The sequence below is a fragment of the Nesoenas mayeri genome (assembly GCF_963082525.1).
Source record: "Nesoenas mayeri genome assembly, chromosome: 3".
NCBI classification, from domain to species: domain Eukaryota; kingdom Metazoa; phylum Chordata; class Aves; order Columbiformes; family Columbidae; genus Nesoenas; species Nesoenas mayeri.
In genome coordinates, this window is record NC_137544.1 from 114813901 (window position 1) to 114832190 (window position 18290).

Sequence of the window (18290 nt, forward strand, 5' to 3'; positions counted from 1 at the left end):
ACTTCTCTTGACTGACAATGCATCAGCTGCATTTTAAAGCCACCAACAGTCCTTGATTAGCAGATCCAGATCTCGTCAGGTTCTCCAGTGTGTCAAAAGATCACAGGTTTAATTGTCAAACAAGTATCTTTAAAAAAAATCTGATTTCTGCTAATATCACTAATTTGCATTTCACTCACAATTATGCATTTACTCAGTCTTGCATACTTCAATCAAAAATGAAATTAAATAACTAGTTAATGGCACCTCCAATCCCACAAATTCAAATCTAATTTAGTCTTGACATGAACTTTAGGCCCTATTAATATTTGTTTTAAATAGTATTTTCAGTATATATTCTCAAAAGTTGTGTCTTTTTTTTACTTAAAAAAAAAATCATTATACAAGCAAACATGTTCAGCTTTATTAGGTAATGGAAATTCCTAATGTTAACAAATGTCAACATTTCTGGTTAGACCAACACTGGTAAATAGGGCTTTAAAGTAAAATTATCTTATTTTGCAAGGGGCCATTCTTCAGGGAAAAAAAAGAGGCAAACAAACATGGTTCCCATGTTATTTTGAGCAACATTCAAAGAGAAATGCCAATGCAAATTACAATTGCTGTAGTCAGAAGCAATGGCCATATTTGAAAATCAGCAGCCTGTGCTATGGTTGGTTAGATCAAGCAGTGAAGGGGATATAGAAGACTACAACATTTCTTTTGTCAAACAACCCAGTACAAATAAGAAGCTGATCTGGACAATTTAAATGTAAATTTCTTCCCACCTGTCACAAAACAGAGATTTAAAGACCTACACTTTAAAAAAAAAGAACAGGCATCTCAAGTCTAAGTGAAAATTTACCTCCCACCTCGATTTCCTTGTAAACGTGGCCACGTGGCAGAAAAAGGGGTGGTTTATTGCAGCGCTTTATTACATTTAGCTTGTGCATATTACATTTAGCTTGTGCATATGCTCAGCGTGAGATGACCCATGTTACATCTGGGGAAAAACCACGCATTTGGGATAGATCACCACGGCCAAGCACAACTAATCTCTCGGACACACGACGTCTCTGGTAGGTTAGCATAGGCATATGGGAAAGCACTTGAATTTATCGGACGGAGAGACCTCATTGATTATCAAGCAATGAAGCAAACTGGGGAAAATAAAAGGTCTTTAATTAGGGAAAACGTGAAAAGAAAGTAGGTCAGTTCAAAAGAGCTTTTTACATAAAACCAAATGTAAGCGGTAGAGTCGATCTTGCCGAGCAGCTCCAGCTAATGTGATTTCCATTAATTTTATCAGATCAAAGGGTCCTCTCTATATACACCATTACATTCGAGATAGCTTGCATTAACACGACAGCTGCAAATTGTGAAAAATACCACGGCAATATTGACTCGGGCCAGGATTATTGCAGCAAATCATCTCGTCTTCCTCACATCTCGGGGGACAGAAACCAGGAAAAAAACCCAACACACACACCTGCATGGATGAGGGAACATTATCACTGTGTGGAACATCATCTAGAGAAGCCAGGGCAATTCAGGCAGATTTTACCTCAGCTCTCCTCACAGGTCTTACCCCTCAAGGAAGGAAATGGGCTCTACGCTTTAAAACTGAATAAACCACATTTCACCAACTCTCTTCCTTCCACTGACATGCTCACACACAAGATGTGTCTAAATTAAAACAAGACTTCGTTGTATTTCCCGGTCTATGGTTAAGTTTTTCCTCTTGTATTGTGTGCAGGGATGGATGCGCTGCCATGTCCCGGGCTGCCCCACGTTGGTTCCAGCCGACACCGTTAAATATGTCATAAAATATTCTGCTTATTCTATTTCTCTTTCACCAGAACACGCCATTTGAAAGACTGCAAAATGAAGTCACAATAACATGCAGAAAAAAAACTATTAAAAAAAGGCACAGAATGGAAAATTAAGGCATGAGGGAACTTATGGCATTGAGACCAGTGTAAGAGTTTGTTAAAAACAATTCAAGAAGTATTTTGGAGGTTTGGGGTTGCAATTCTAGTTATGCTTTTCTAGTTAGATCTACAAAACTAATATGTATTTTATATATATATATATATATATATATCTTTAAATAACTGCATCCAAAGCATATTAATATGATGTTACTGTCTTAAGCGCTGAAAATTATAGACATATAATTCAGAGTTGGATTGAAGCACATCATTACTTCTTACTGTTTACTAAGTGGATATTTAGATTTGTTGTGAAGGAAAAGGAAGAGGAAGACAGTTTCATCATCAGTTCTGACATTTTAGGGCTAAAAAGGAGCCTTATAATTTAGAGATGCACAGACCATTATGTATTTAGTAGGCAGTGGGGAAAAAAAAAAGGCAATAAATACAGAGTAAGTTAAATAGCAGAGATCATACATTAAAAGTTACAAAATTAAGACTACACATGAAATTCAGGCAGAGCCATTTTGTTTAGTAAGTAGAAAACCAGTGAAATATGTTGACAGCAAGAGTCATAAAAACAAATAATAAAAATAAGTAGATTAAAAAAAATTGTGGAGGTAAGAGAAAACTTAAGACACCAAGAATGATAAAATGCGGAGCCAAGGCTGAAATATATTCAGTGCAAATATCAAGGTGACCTCTTCCTAGCTGGAAGCTTTGATACTGTGAAACTTCAATAATTTGTGAAAATTGGTCTATTACGTAAACGTAATTCATTATCCAATCTAATTTTTTTTAAAGCATAGAATTTCTTGAAATCATATGTAATTTAAACATAATATATGTTTATGAACTACAGGCCTGTATTTTATTGGCATAAATGCTGATGGAGAAACATTTCTATCTATTCCTTTTCAGAAATTGTTCAGCTTAGTTAAGGTCAGCAAAATGCCAAGTAATCAAGATGGGAAACTCTGAAGAAGGTCAACCACTAGGAAAAGAAACCTTGAAAACATGAAACAAGCTAAGAAAGGATTTGTAAGTGAATTCTTTACCACCGAATGCACAAAATACCACAACTAGAACATCGCTGACTGCCCTTGGCGAGACTATTTTGAATATGTTGGCATTATTACAGAAATTCAACCATAGAGCACTTAAAGATTTCCATGTCACTTGTGCACAATTTTGAGAGACATCAACTGAAAATACACATGGGGAGTTGATAAAAACTTGTGTAAGTTAACCAGCTAGAGATTCTTGTACATTCAGTTTGCCAGCTGTATATGCTCCAATTCTTGGTTGCCAAGTATAGTAAATACGATCGCTGCTTCTGATTACCTATATTCAATACAATGCTGACAATTCATTAATCAGGCCACACAATAGAGAGACTCGTATAAGGCTCTACAACTTGAAATCCTCATTAGGAACAACACAGCAGCATTGCCAATGTGCACCCTCGTTACCTGCATCATGGTTGGCAGCTTCTATTAGAAGGGACCTTTGAATCTCACATCTTCCTTTGCGAAGAGCCTACTATACATCAGCAAACTACTGCTTTACTGAAAACCAGTAAATTACAACTTATGAAGTCAACAGCAAAATAAAATAGAAGATTCCTAGGTAACTGACCAGCATGGTCAGCATGTAAAAGTAGCATCACTGTTTTCTTACATATTATGTTCAACCCCATGGAAAATGTGGTAACTTTTCTTTCTCATTTGGGAACTAGGCTTTATTTTTCTAAAAGGGACAAAAATCATCTTCTCTTGAAGCAATGCCTGCTTAGCAACTGAATTGTTCTTTTCTCTCATTCCTAAAGCCAGAAAAAACCAAAATGCACACCAAAAATACCCAAACAACAACAAACCCCAAACAAACAAACAAGCACACCACCCAAAAAACCCCCAAAGACTACAATCAGCTAGCAAAACCTGCTCAAAATGTTGTTGGTCTTAGAGCAGTAATGTTCCTAATGGCACTTGGCTAAAGAAAATGTTTTGGACTCATAATCACCTGCTATATTTTGTTTACTAGCCACAACAAAAAGGATGGCTAAAAACCTATCAGCGGCATAATGCTTAGCATGTATTATGGACACAAGTGTAACTACTTCACAGTAATTAAAGACATAAGAAAATGATCCGTGTTCTGAAGCCATAAAACTGCATCAGTTGAAAAGCTATTATGATTGCACTCTCTACAGGTCACAGCCTACACCGGGCAATTTACACTGATTTGCATTCTGCATAAAACTGATACTCATTTTTCCCAACATTGGATAATGGACTGGTACATAAAGCTTAAACTACGCACCACACGCTGGTCACGCTGGAACGGTCCATTTACTCTTAGCCTGAGGATGCAACTGTTTTTTTAAGATTAGGTTCTACATCATCTTATTCTGTATTTTTCTCATCAGAATGCCCAACAGCTCGCACTGTCATCTTCTCCATTTTTAAATACACTTCTGATCATAAAAACTGAGAAACAGGAAAATGGATGCAGAAAACAGGCTAGATGGGTGCCAGCTGGAACAATGTGCTGACATTTATCTTGGCGCTTATTTATCTCAGCGACGTCTGAACCAGGCCCTTCCCGGGCAGGATCAGCACAACACTGTTCACATTGAACAGGACCTTCCTCAACAAGTGACCTCTAAGTGCTACTCAATTTGACTAAGCAAACCAAACTTTAGGTTTTTTGACAGAACAACTCTCAATGTGTGATGAAAGATGGTATTTTTCCATATGGGATACTTCCAGCTCCCTGAAAATGGAGGTTTAATGTTCTTATTTCAGAGAAAAATGAAAACACGAGGGGACAGAAAGTCTTCCCCTGCCACAGAATGACATACAGTAAATTATTACCCTATAAATAGTTTCTTACATTACTTCTTTTAAAGGGTTCTTTCGAACATCTCAGAGAGAAGGGAAAGGGAAAAAAAAAAAGAGTGATACGCTGCATTGTCCAAAACTAAATTGGAAAATGACAGATATAGTTTATCATCTAGTAATATATAGGAAAGCAAGCACTACACTCTTTCATATATGAGTAATACATTGAAAGGAATAAAAAGAGAGACACACACAAATCGTTTAGAAATCAGACAATAATGTTCCTTCCAAGGGGCCAGATACTCTTTCAAGGAAAAGATAACAAAGTCTTCTCTGCCTAAATTGAACATTATAAGAAAGGTACGATACATTGCACCAGATCTCTCCTTTGCTGAAGTCAATGAAGTCAGAGTCAAAGCGAACAGGCTAATTACAAGAAACCAGATCTATTCCTCTAAATTCAATGGAATATTTCACAGCTAGTGCAAACCACTATAGCTTCTCTGAAACCAAGGTATATTGACTTACTCCAGCACGAATTTTAGCTCTGTTTCCTTCTTAGTTACCAGACAAAACCTAAAACCACAGCAGTAGATAGTACAAAGAACATTATTATTAATAAGACCGTTAAAATAAAGTCTCCTATTCCAAATATAACCCTAGAAGCCATGCACATCCTGCACCATTCCAAGAAATACGTAAGAAGAAAGCTAACTAAAACATCTACCAGAAGATCTCAAGTTTTTTTTCATAGCTGGCAGAGTAAATTAGGTCTTTTGGCTGCTGGTTTTTCCTTTGTATCAGGAACCAGCCTAGGTCTGATTCCCTAGGACAACTTCACCAAGTAGCAATCATCGCTCAGACCCGCTAGCAATAATTGTTGCTGTTGCTGCAGCACCCGTAACACATCCACCCAAACTGAGGAGCCATTCCGGTTCCTATGGGATCAGACACAACATCACTCCTCACGACATAATTTAGGTTGTGCCCTCTCCAGCAGTCTTGTAAGCCACAGAACAGCGACTCTTCCTCCTCAGGACTAATCCCGGTGATCCTCGTCCCACAGTGGTGATGGACGAGGTGCCGGGTGGCACTCAATAACCTTTATCACAGCCGCCAAACCCTCGTGCCGAGAGCGAACAGTTTGTTTATGGGTGGTGCTGGTGACAGGCGCACCAACAAGTCCTCTCGTTCGGTCTAACGTGGTGAATTGAAAGATTAGTCTGTCAGGCCAGCCTGAGGACTCATTTTTCTTCTGTGCTACCTAGGTCGCCCCCTTCCCGCAGCCCGTATGTGATTGTGATTAATTTGTCAAGGCTGGCTATAGCATGGAAATGAAGAAATGGATTGCCAATTACAGTTAGTCTTCTCACAGAATACCCCTCGATCCGGTGCTATTCTGCAGCAGTGACAGCTCAGAAATAAAGTGAATTCAGCTCTATTGAGCAGAAACCTGACCCGAAGTGTATTTTAAAGCAGAAGGTGACTTTTCCCATCCCCACTCTGACTGGCTCTTTGGTAAATGGTTGACTTCTATCCTGCCAGCCTGGCAGGTACACAAAAAGGCCATCCACATTTATTTTTGTAGTCACCTTGTTAAGACATACTGAACTTCTGACTTAACACTCTTCAACAAGGTGCACATTTGTTTCTGAACATCTCACCCCGACTAAGCCTGAAGGGGAATTTAATATATATACCATTACCAGAGTAAACAAAACCAGTAACGATTCTGCTCTGCACAGAAGCTCTTAAAAGCATTCAAACATCCTCCTGAACAATCTTCACAGAAAAGTAAATTTTGACTCTTTCTGCATTTCCTCTGCAGTAAACCCCCCATGTTCTCACAAGCTGCTTAGTATTTCATTGATATAGACAACTAGTTTGAATTGAACAATCACACTCTGACAGATTAATGAAATAGGAAACAATTCCACAGTGACCTGATGTTGTATTAATAATTATTAATACGGCATTTGAGAAATAAAGCCTCAGTCCCAACAACGCATGCATGCAATTCATTTTGCGCCCTGATACAATCACCAACAAATCAGTCAAGTTGCATAAATTCAAAGCATGTGTAGAAATCTAACTTTCTATTACCTTAGAAATTCAGTCAAACAAAAGAGATCCCTTTTCCTTCAAGAAAATTCAGACCACTGCAATAGATGCTTCCTTTTATTGTTGTAATTCACTGTGTTTTATACTATTCTCTTGGGTATTGCATCTTCAGAGAGAAGAGAGGTGAATGTGTTTCCAATAGTTAGCGACACACCATGGGTCCAGGTACATTCTGAAGACCAAAGGCACAACCCTCTCCTTCAGGCCCAAGTTCACCTTCCATTAACACAACCAGCACCAAGAACCTGCAGAATACGGCTTATAAACCTGGCTTAGGAACATGGTTAGTCACTCATACCACTAAACCATCCCACTTTGCTGTTCTTCTGCCTCAGCTGCTCTTTCCAATGATATACAGTAGCATTCCTGCCTAACAAAGATGCGGAAAAAAGGACAACACAGCGAACGACCCTCGGAGGCAGAGACACCCTTAAATTGCCTTTCGGGTTCTCCAATGAGACTCAGAAGAGCAGGTCTATTCTGTTGATCTTTCATTTCAGGAGAAAGCATGTGCCCTAACAGCACTACATGTTTACCTTTCACAGGCCACCTAAAAGCCCCAATATTCTCACACATAGTCCTTCCACACTCCTTGACGGGACCGTCAAGACACCAAACATATGAATGAGAAATGACCTCGGTAATATAAATTCATGTACTTGTGACTTTCTGTATTTGTCCTGAAGTAGTATTTAGGGTCTCCAACACTGACCAGGACCATTATGATAGACATTGTATAAATACAGAGTAAGAGACAATGTATGCTATGGAGAACAAGAAAATAGGACAAATATGAGGCAGCTCCACAATATTTTGTGGCCAGACCTATCACTTTATACTAGAAATAAGGAAACAATGAAAAAGAGGAGCTGTTTTCCTAAGGCATTTACTATTTAATGCAGTCACACAAGTTCATTTTTGATATAGCTAATACCTTTGTGGTAAAACTAACTGATGTGTTACACCACAACTCTTATTCCTAGTCAAATTTAGTGTCTCAAGGTTTTTAAAAGCTACCTAAGGACACGCAAGTACAGACTGACTATTCTGTTCTTATAAAGTACGTTTTAAGCTGTGAGTGGAATTCAGAATTAACTGAATACACCTAACAGTTTTCATTTGTAAACGTCAGAAAAAACAACTGCACAGTATTAAAATGCTTGTGGGTGATGATGCAGCACTAAACATCTTACCCACGGCCCTTCTTACATCTTTTTCTAGCTGCTGAAATATAGGGAATTTGTGTTGTATAACTAAGGTCACATATAAGACTAGTTAGGCCACAGCACATGGGTAAATTAAATTGCTGCTAATACAACACACATCAGCGTTAGTGCAAATTTTCAAACTCGGGAGTAGTTTTACAGCTGTCAAGATGACACATATTCTTCTTTAACTAGATTGATTTTATATTAAGTTCCTTCTTTCAATGAAGCTCGGTTGCATCGTGAAATTTGACTTAAACCATTAAACTGTCTTTTTACAATGTGTTTAAAACTCAGAGGTAACATACTTCGTAGACAACATTTTCTGTAGAAATGGGGAAGGCATGAAAAAGATGTTGCTATTATTACTAAGTTGTCACACTACATTTAATCATGAATAGAGTTAAAAGACACTCACAACAATAGTGTTCTGCTTTTGCAAAGGAAACCTGCACCTGATGAGATCTCACCAAGGAACCTGAAGTAATCGTATGATTCCCTGATAAAAATCTCACTTGTCAAAGAAGAAGAAAAAACATAACAAGCTTGGAATCCTTAGAAAAACTCAGGTTGGAAGGGCCAAAGGTTGGAGGTCATCTGGTCCAACCTTCTGCTCAAAGCAGGAACTTGGATGAGGTTAGTCAGGGCCTCAGAGAACCCTAAGAGAGCACATCTTTGTCTTTGCTTCTGAATGCTGACTTGTCAAGATGAATTATAAATGTAGAGAAGGAGTCATAAATAGCAATTATATGCACTTAACTGGTTGATTTAATTATATGAACAGGTATCCAAATTATTACACTAGTTGATAGTAGCCTCTTAACTCTTCAAGTCAGTAATTTGTAAGTTTCCTTTATATACATTTATAACTAAATTAAGTGAAACCACATAATTTTGAACTTTGGTCTCCTTCTGCTGCTGGATTCTTCCGCGGTGCTGGGGTACGTTCCAGTCGTGCCAATGCAAACGGTGGAATTCGCTAACAGATTGGGCTTCAGGTTTAGTTTTAGAGACATGCTGGTTTATGGGGGAAAGGGCAAGATTACATCCAAGAAAAATTTTGGATTGTGATAACTGGGCCTTTTAGCAGGAAGTAATTTATACTTCATGTATCATGCTAACGTAATGTCTCCAGGACAAGGTCCATACATCTATATTTTCTTACTTAAATTCATTGCTTGATAAACTACCTTCAAAGAGCTTTAGCTTTTCCTGATTGGAAAGCCACAGAACAAACACGTAAGATTATCTTGTTGACATCAGCCAGGAAAATTTAGAAGAGTGAATTAAGCGATACTGTTGGTATATAACAATAAAGAGTTTTTGCTTTCATCGTGGTAATTGAGACATTCTTAACTCTTTGAATGGAAAACCACAAATACCAAAACAAACATTCTATCTGACCAGCTGAAGCCCTGTCTGTGATATCAGCAACATGTTTTCTGAACACCAGAGATCTTTTCCAACTCTTTTAGAATAGTTTGCCTGGAAAGAAAAATACGAAAAGTGAAAGGAAATAGAGGAAAAGTGCCCAAAGTGCAATGTGGTTTTGATGCCTTTGAAGACGTTACTGGCTTTTCTTCAACAGTCTGCAGATATTTATAAAATTCACTGCAAAAGCAACCGGCCATGAACCTTGCTAGGAGCCTCGAGATGTAAGCTGCCATGAAATAAGAGCAAGACAGCACACAAACTATTATTTCTCACAGAGTAGAACCAAAAAGAGCGTGGGTAGAAGTTGCAAGATTGAAGAGGGCGATTAGTATCTGCAAATCTAAACTCAGAGCGGTGAGCCTAACAAAGGAGCCAGGCTTTCCAGACTTCACAAAGCCTTAAGTTGTTCTTGCTTCTGCCAATTTTAAATGAGGAAAGTAACTACATAGTCTATCTCTTCCCAAAAAGCAAAGACAAAAAGCAAGGCCATGAGGCAACCGAGCATTCAGTGTTCACCAACCTCAGCTTTCAAAGGGAAGTTTTTAAGGACAGTCACTAAACGCCGTTTTAATGAAGGACAGAATTTGTCCTATAGTATTCAAGCGAAATGCTGGAAGCCGGACCAGTCAGCAAGAACTTCAGAATAGATAAAATTCTAGATAGTCTAACTACAATATCCATAAAACGCCAATTTCCACTGAAAAAGAGAGCTGATTAAGTCTCTTGTCTGGAATCAAGTCTGAGGTTCTCCTTGCTAAATATGTCACATGAATGTTAATTTTAGACTGTTGAGAGTTCATCAATTTACACTTTCCAGTAATATTTTTTTTTAGTATTTAAAATATGCAAAGAGACCAATTAGTATCATGGACACTACACTGTCTGAAATAAGAACACTGTTAAATAATGCATGCAACAAATTTTTATACAAGTAGTAATTACATTTCTAGGATTACTTGACTATTATAATAGTCATTCCATAGCTGTTACTATTATTAATTTTAATAATAATCTCAGTTAACTGGTGATCAGTCCCAAAAGCAGTGACAAAAAATGAGTTCTCTCTTCATTTTCACTAAAATACTACATTACACAAATTATGGAGTAAATAACAAAATCAAATTAACTTCCCAAAGAGTTTCAAAAAATGGCTGTTAAAACCACACAGCAGCATCAAAACAATTGATGCGGTCTGAGCTGAGGGATGAGGAGCTGCTGATCGGGTTAAAAAACTGGCTTAGTAATAAGAGACGATCTCATTAATGGGAACATTCCTATGTGATCTACTGGATTTTTTTCTTCTCCATCACAAAGAATTTGTATGATAATATCAATTTTCCTCGGTCACCATAACTGACATCACAATACTGATGATCACGTACAGCACCAGGCCATTGTGATGGTTACAGGGACTCAAAACACCAACTGGAGATAAAGAAAAGACTGCTATATGGTTACTTGTTATAGATTTGAGTATAGTGGCTCTCAAAAATTCACAGCTAACTCCTTCCTTGGAAAGAAGACAGTGCGGCCCTTATTAGAATTGCTCATGAAAGACATGAAATGGCAACAGAAAATGAGAAGAAACAGATGAGAGCGATGGAAATAGATTGCTTCAACCTTTCTCCCTGTGTCAGGAATTTATTCTGCCTTTGAAAACATTTGCTTTCGTCTTCTGACTCAGATTTTCAGAGGGCTTTTATAATCCTCCCGTGGCGCATCTGTCGGTTTTTCCCTTGTTGTAATCTCTCCGGGATCAGCTCACGGGGAGAAGAGCTGATGGATGCGCTCCCAGGCCTCTGTGCATGGGCAGGATGAATTGTTCTTTGGATACGGAGGAGGATGTGCTGGGGTCAGGACAACTGTGACATGAGCTGGCACTAGACCAGGGGACATCTCTCCCTAGATAAAGCCCAAGCAGCACAGAGGATCTGTGATACCTCCCTGCATCCTGTCTTGAGAACATGTTATATGCTTCTATTTCCTACACACACTGCATACATTTGTTTTTCTTTCCTTGCTTTCTAAGTTTGCTTTTCAGACTTTCCTTTAGCAACACATAATAAATTTAACTTTACAATGTTTTGCCATGATCAGGCCAAAAGCTACAAGTAAGCATAAGTGGCCTGGTTCTAAAAGAAACAAGGCTTACGCCAACATAATAAAGGTGTTTAAAATGTGGCGAATCTGTGAGTTTTCACTGCCTAACTCACCGCAGATATTCTGCATTTTTATGGCTTTTGGTCTTTTTCTTTCCCTTTCTCTATGTTTTTAAAAGAAACTCAAATATACCTTCAAAACAAAACCCAAGAGCCGCCATAATCATTCTTCTCAGAAAGGACAGACGATATATTTAATGAAAGTCAAGCTTAAGTAAAATGTACAGCTACACTGATGCAGAGGCAAAACCAAATACCAGCTGGAGATTTCTCTTAAAGTTTATCTTTCCCCCTCTCTTTCTCCTGTTTTTTCTCCTTCCTTAACTTTAAAATAACATTTAAATTGCTTATGTTGCCAGAGAGCGGTTTATGTTGCCAACTTCAGTATCTAGGAACGGAAGCCAAACCCTACATTACTGTAAAATAAAAGTAAGAGGGAAACAAATAGGTGTGCATAGACCGTAACATCTTCAACTCCTTCCATATGCTGTTCACCCCATAATTATCTCTCAACAGAGCACTGTGACAAATACGAAAACTCATCTCTTCTCATACCCATCTGCAGAGCCTTGTTTTAATTTTGCAGCTCACAAGGTTTGTAGCACCACATCAAGACATTCTTGTTCACTTTGCAGGCTGCAAACACCAGAATTTGTGGATAGCTTCTTAAAGACACGATAATGAGGTGCCCTTCCATAAAATCTACTGAAGAAAGTCACCTTTTTTTAGTTCTTTTCCTTCTGACAGTACCTCAGATGTAACAAGACGGTATAATGGGGGAAGCGGATGTGTAAACAGTGATTCAGTGTGTCTAAGGGTGAAAATCTGATATGCTACAGCCTAAAATAATACATTCTACCCTGTTGACCACAGATTCGTCTGTAGATTTATTTTTGTCACATTTCCCCCCCCAATTTTTTTTCTATAAAGATAACAAAATCACTTTGAAAAATGGAAAAGAGACAATATGCAAGAAAATCCCTAAAAATCCAGCTGGCCTACAGAAAAGCCCTGATAAGGCTGAGGCTGCACTCTCACTTATGTTTGAGTATTACTGAATGGCTACTGAGGATCTGGCGCTATGGGAGCGACGTGTGTTCTCTCTGCTCCTCCAGGAGCAGTTTTGTTTGTGAAACTTCATGCTCTTGATATAAAGGAAATCATTTATTGCAACAGACAAGAGTAACCCAAGGATCCATGGGGATATGAGTCTTCACAACCTTTGCTTGCTTAGACTGATTATTGGTTTATAAGCGTATTAGAGGTGACAAGATAACACCTCTTTTTTTTCACAGTGCCTGTGGGTAGACCCTTAATTGTTTTGCAGTCCTTACAAACGTTCAGCATCGGTTGCTTTCTACCTCATTTTTTAAAGATTTAATCCCTCATTTGAAGTTACCAGACTTGTAAAACAAAGATCCCTCATGAATGAGTTTGTTGCCAGCGCTCTTTAAATAGGAGCACATTAAAATAGAAGTTTTAACCCCTGGCACGGTGCCTTAATTGCCTTCCTGGGGCTCTAACTCATTTAAGCTGGAACATCCACAGTGAAATGGGTGGAGATGAAACATCAGCAAAGTGTTTGGGGAGGAAAGGCAGAACTTTCCTCTACCCAACACCCTTCTCATGAAAAGCAATCTGCCCTCAGCCAAAACTTGCTTGTTTCTTCCCAGTTTCCTTTTTTATGGGAGAAAAGGAGCGCTCTGCAGTGATGCAAACAGGAAAAGATTGCTCTCCGGAGAAGTGCGACTACCCTCCCCTCGTCGTAACAAACAGGGAAGCAATCTAAGCAGTTACAGGAATTTGGAGCAGAACACAAACCAGATTCTTAAATTGGATACAGTCGAGTTGATCTCCTGCAAATTTGTCCACTTCCATTTGGAGGTGAAACTCGGTTCTCAGCCAAGGGTTTCTGAAGGGATAGTGTTTGTTTGGATGGATCCGAGGTGAGAAATCAAGGCTTTATGTTCCCTCAATAACATTTTATTGGGATAGTGCAGTGTTAACTGCGCTATACGTAATGCAATTCTAATCAGCCAAGCCACCAGGAATGAAGCTTATCCACTTGCTTGTCTAGACACTGACTTTATCTAAAGGAATGTGCGTGTATAGATGGGAAAAACCCGACAAAGTCACAAAGATGAAAGCATAGCTTTGCGGGTTTGGGGGGTACTTTACACCGCAAACACATCACGCAGCATCATTTTAGCACAGCAACTGCTATCAAACATTCCTGAAAATATTGACACCTGAAGCAGGGTTGCCTGTTTAATTACTACTCTCAGGCAATATGTCTAAGAGGCTGAAAAGAAGGTGGTTTTTTTCATTGAGGAATAGAAAGCATTTATTAAAATATAAACAGTAAAATCAATTAAGAGATTGTATTCTCCAAACAAACCAACAAACAAAGCAGCCTCAGAAAACCAGAGTCTTTTAGCAGAAATGTGTCTTAATTCATTTCCAAAGGTGAAGACAGCAAACAATTACTGAAACAGCATCTGCCACGCTAGATAATGTTTCAGTAACGCCACAGCTTTCCAGTTGAAATCAAGGCTAACTTCAAGAATAGCATCTGCTACCTCAGGAAAACCCAAGATTCCTACCAGAGATCCTTTCCAACTTTCTTTATTGACTTCAGGAAACCATATTCCTCACCCACTGAGACCTTTTCCTATTAACCAGGCCAATTCTAAAATAAAATGAACTATTATTATTTGTACATTCCACTTACTAGTTATTTCCACACACTTACACCATGTCTTGTCTGGTTTTGTAAACTAATAATAAAAACGCATCTATGGTAGGATTTGAAGATCAAAAGTTAAGCCAAAGAGTCCAGAGCCCCCCTCAAATTTCAAGAGGTGGACTTGAGGACCAAGGCAGAGATTTATCTGAAACTTGATTCACATTCAGTGAATTCCAGTGTTTGTGGAAACAGCATCTGCATGTTCTTCTGCAACAATGAAAGTGCAGTTCGCACAGAAAATGATACAGCACCCAAAGTAATTCAGATTCTACCTTCTCAAGCCTAATTCAGATTTACAATCATCAAACAACCAATTTTAAATAAGAGGACCTTGAAAAAGAAGAAACAAGCCTAAATACTCCTGTCACTTTTTTTCTCTTCCATCTGTAGTATCTGATTAATCAAAGCTCAAATTAACTAAAAGTTACTCTATGATATTTCCATGCAGAAGCACCTATGCTATACTATGGTTTGTTTTTTAATTTATTGCTGCTTAACTTGTTTCTCTAAAACCCCTAAATCATACAAGTAATCCAATCTACTACCATTTGTATACATTCACTGAGCTTAAATGAAAGAAAAATCAGCCTACATTATTTTTAAATGGTTTTTTTTTTCCAATTTGCTTGTCTTCTCATAAATTTCTCCATATATTTTTCTAAATATCAAACAGCTTGTCTCTTTCATCCTTCAAATACCAGGCCCACTTCTTCCACAATGCCAACCAAAAAGCAGCTGATTCAGAGACCGATTTTCTTAAGATTACAAACAAAGCGAGTGTCAAACTTTCATAATAACCCTTTCCCCTCCAAGTTCTTCAGGTGGTATTAATTTACATTTAAATTAATTAAACTAAAAACGTGGAAGCACACCTCAAGGAAGCTAAGACTATTTCATATTATTCTAGCATGTTTGCTTGACGAAAACATTCTCTTCCCCCAGTCTTGGGCATTGAGAAGACTTGCCTTTTGGATGGAAAACTTGGCCAAAAACCTTATTTTTCCCTGTTGAAGCCACAGGAGTGTGTTTAAGAGTTACCGGAGCCGCAGAAATGTAATTGCAGTTATGGGCCTCAATTCACGGGCTGCCGGTTGCGCCAAGGGCTGCACAACAGTATCGCATTTATCAGCACATGGGTATCTAGTCCTAGTCAACTGCTTCGTGTCTGTTATTTAACACAGTATAAATAGATTCCCCAAGCCAAAATGACTGACGAGACAGCTGATATGAAATAGCGCTGTTTAAAATAGTAATAATAGGAAAAAAAAAATGAGTAAGCAATAAGTGACATCTAAGGTCTTACTTACCATAAATTCCTGTTGAAATACAGGGAAATGCCTGTAAAACAAAGAAAAGAAACAAACAAAACAAAAAAAAACAATCAGTGAGATTTCTGTTTGCCAAAATTTTTATCAAAACCAAAGGCATCAAAACCAAATGCCTGTTTTTCAACACCCAGAGATTACATGTTGGAGACTTTGCTGTTACGGCATTCAATTCACGGGCATTTTAATGTCATTATATGAAACATATTCCATATGTTTCTCTTGCTGCCATGTTAATAAAGCTGCATTCTTTTTCTCATCTTGCGCTATGAGCAACACTTGAACCCAGAATCATTATTAAAACTGCCTTTTGAGCTAAAAATTATTACCATGAGCTAAAAATTAACACCATAAGGTAGTACAGTAGGAAAAAAAAAAAAAGGTCATATTCTCTGGATTGAGTTAGACAATGTTTCTTCAGTAGTAAAATAACCTTGGCCAGCTTAAACCCTGCCCTCCCCTGCCTCTTTGCCATGCCCTTGTTCACTATAACCTCCTCTTATTTTATTTCAGAGCCTTTCATTTTTAACCTCAGCTCTTTCAGACATGTGGTTTGCGGTGTGACTCAACACCGCTGTACTGGTACCACAGAATCACAGAATGTCAGAGATTGGAAGGGACCTCGAAAGCTCATCCAGTCCAATCCCTCTGCCGGAGCAGGAACACCCAGATGAGGTTACACAGGAAGGTGTCCAGGTGGATTTTGAATGTCTCCAGAGAAGGAGACTCCACAACCCCCCTGGGCAGCCTGTTCCAGTGTCTGTCACCCCCACTGAGAAGAAGTTTCTTCTCAAATTTAAGTGGAACCTCTTGTGTTCCAGTTTGAACCCATTGCCCCTTGTCCTATCATCGGTTGTCACCGAGAAGAGCCTGGCTCCATCCTCCTGACACTCACCCTTTAGATATTTGTAAACATTAATAAGCTCAAGAGCCCCAGCTCCCTCAGCCTTTCTTCATAAGGGAGATGCTCCACTCCCTTCAGCATCTTTGTTGCCCTGCGCTAGACTCTCTCCAGCAGTTCCCTGTCCTTCTGGAACTGAGGGGCCACAACTGGACACAATATTCCAGATGTGGTCTCACCAGGGCAGAGTAGAGGGGAAGGAGAACCTCTGTGCACCTACTAACCACCCCCCTTCTAATCCACCCCAGGATGCCATTGGCCTTCCTGGCCACAAGGGTACAGTGCTGGCTCATGGTCATCCTGCCGTCCACTAGGACCCTCAGGTTCCTTTCCCCAGTCAAAGGTTGACAAATGGTGGGGGAGAGGAGCTGGAAAGAGCCGGGTGAAAAGAAAGGGCACATTTTTGGGTCAGCTTGGACACCAAAGAAGAAAGCAATATGCAACAAAAGATGGTTATAGCCACGGTGCCAGGAAAAAAAAACCCGACAATTTACGTTCCTCCGAGCTGTATACGTTGTCTAGAGATTTGCATTTCCGTGAGCCAGAGTCAGTTTTCCACCAGGAGAAACTAAAGCTGTACGTGGTTTCACAAGAGAGACGACTTTCTTTGTGTGCAGTTGATATGTGATATCACCTTTGCCTCTCACCTCTGCACTGACAGCAAACACAGCTCAAAGGTACCACAGCACCTGGGACCAAAGTCTCAAATATCCACCCTCAGGCTCCCCTCCAGATCCCCTGGCGATGAGTCATCATACAAAAGAAAGGAATTCTTCTTTACTTAATCACACAGGAAAACATTATTCAAAGCTAATGCTTGCTTTATATTTAACCAGGGAATTAATTAGGGAATGGTGATTAAGAAAGGAGAGGTCTAATGGAAAAATATACCCTACCCTCCCCTCTGAAAATACTTAAGTAAAATAAAGTGGGGGAGAATTATAGTCTCGTTCCTTCTCGCAACTGCTACAACTTACATCCTGAAAAATACTTAGCTTTGTAGTTTGTACCCAATAAATCACAACGAATCAGCTCTTTAAGGAAATGAGGAACGGAGTAGGGAGGGGAAAAAAAGAAGAATAAAGCTTACACACAGTTACAGAGCTCAGGCTGAGGTGGCAAGAGATGCTCCAGCAATGAGAGAGAGGCATAACGGACGGTTTTTGTCCCGTTTAGCAACAGATTTTAAAATTCCCCGCTGTTGAAGTTTCACATGTTAAGAAATAATTGTTCCAAACAAGTGTTCGGTTTTCCATTCTTTTCCACAACTTGAGTTACAGCACATGATTTAGATGCTCTGATCGGCCACAGGGAACAAATAACAGAGTATTCAAGGTTCCTTCTCTCACCTGTCACACAACTTTGGGCATGGAGAAACAGTCCTGCAGCACCTTTGAAATCTCTTGGGCAACACCACATGGTGCCACGGGCAGCAGAACCACCACCAAGGACTTCAGATCGCCACCCGCCTGGGGGGCCACAGGCTGGGGAGGTTGTGCAGCCCCATGGCAGCCAAAGAGCCCCATGTGCTCCCCAAATGTCACTGCAGATTTAGTATCTGCACAAAGCAAAGGGTATCTGGCTGATACAGCGTCCAAGCAAGATGCATCTACTGAAAGCCCTGATGGCCGTCTCAAAGGGATCCA

General features: G+C 39.3%; 1 protein-coding gene across 1 annotated transcript in view; it reads right to left on the bottom strand.

Moving 5' to 3' along the window:
- MACROD2 (mono-ADP ribosylhydrolase 2) overlaps positions 1-18290 on the bottom strand; it is a gene marked incomplete at its 5' end in the record, with an annotated part of 853200 nt that overhangs the window by 264462 nt on the left and 570448 nt on the right. Inside the window, one exon of the mRNA XM_080342121.1 lies at positions 15726-15756. Coding sequence (XP_080198247.1) covers positions 15726-15756 — 31 coding nt within the window. The remainder of the gene's footprint in view (positions 1-15725; positions 15757-18290) is intronic.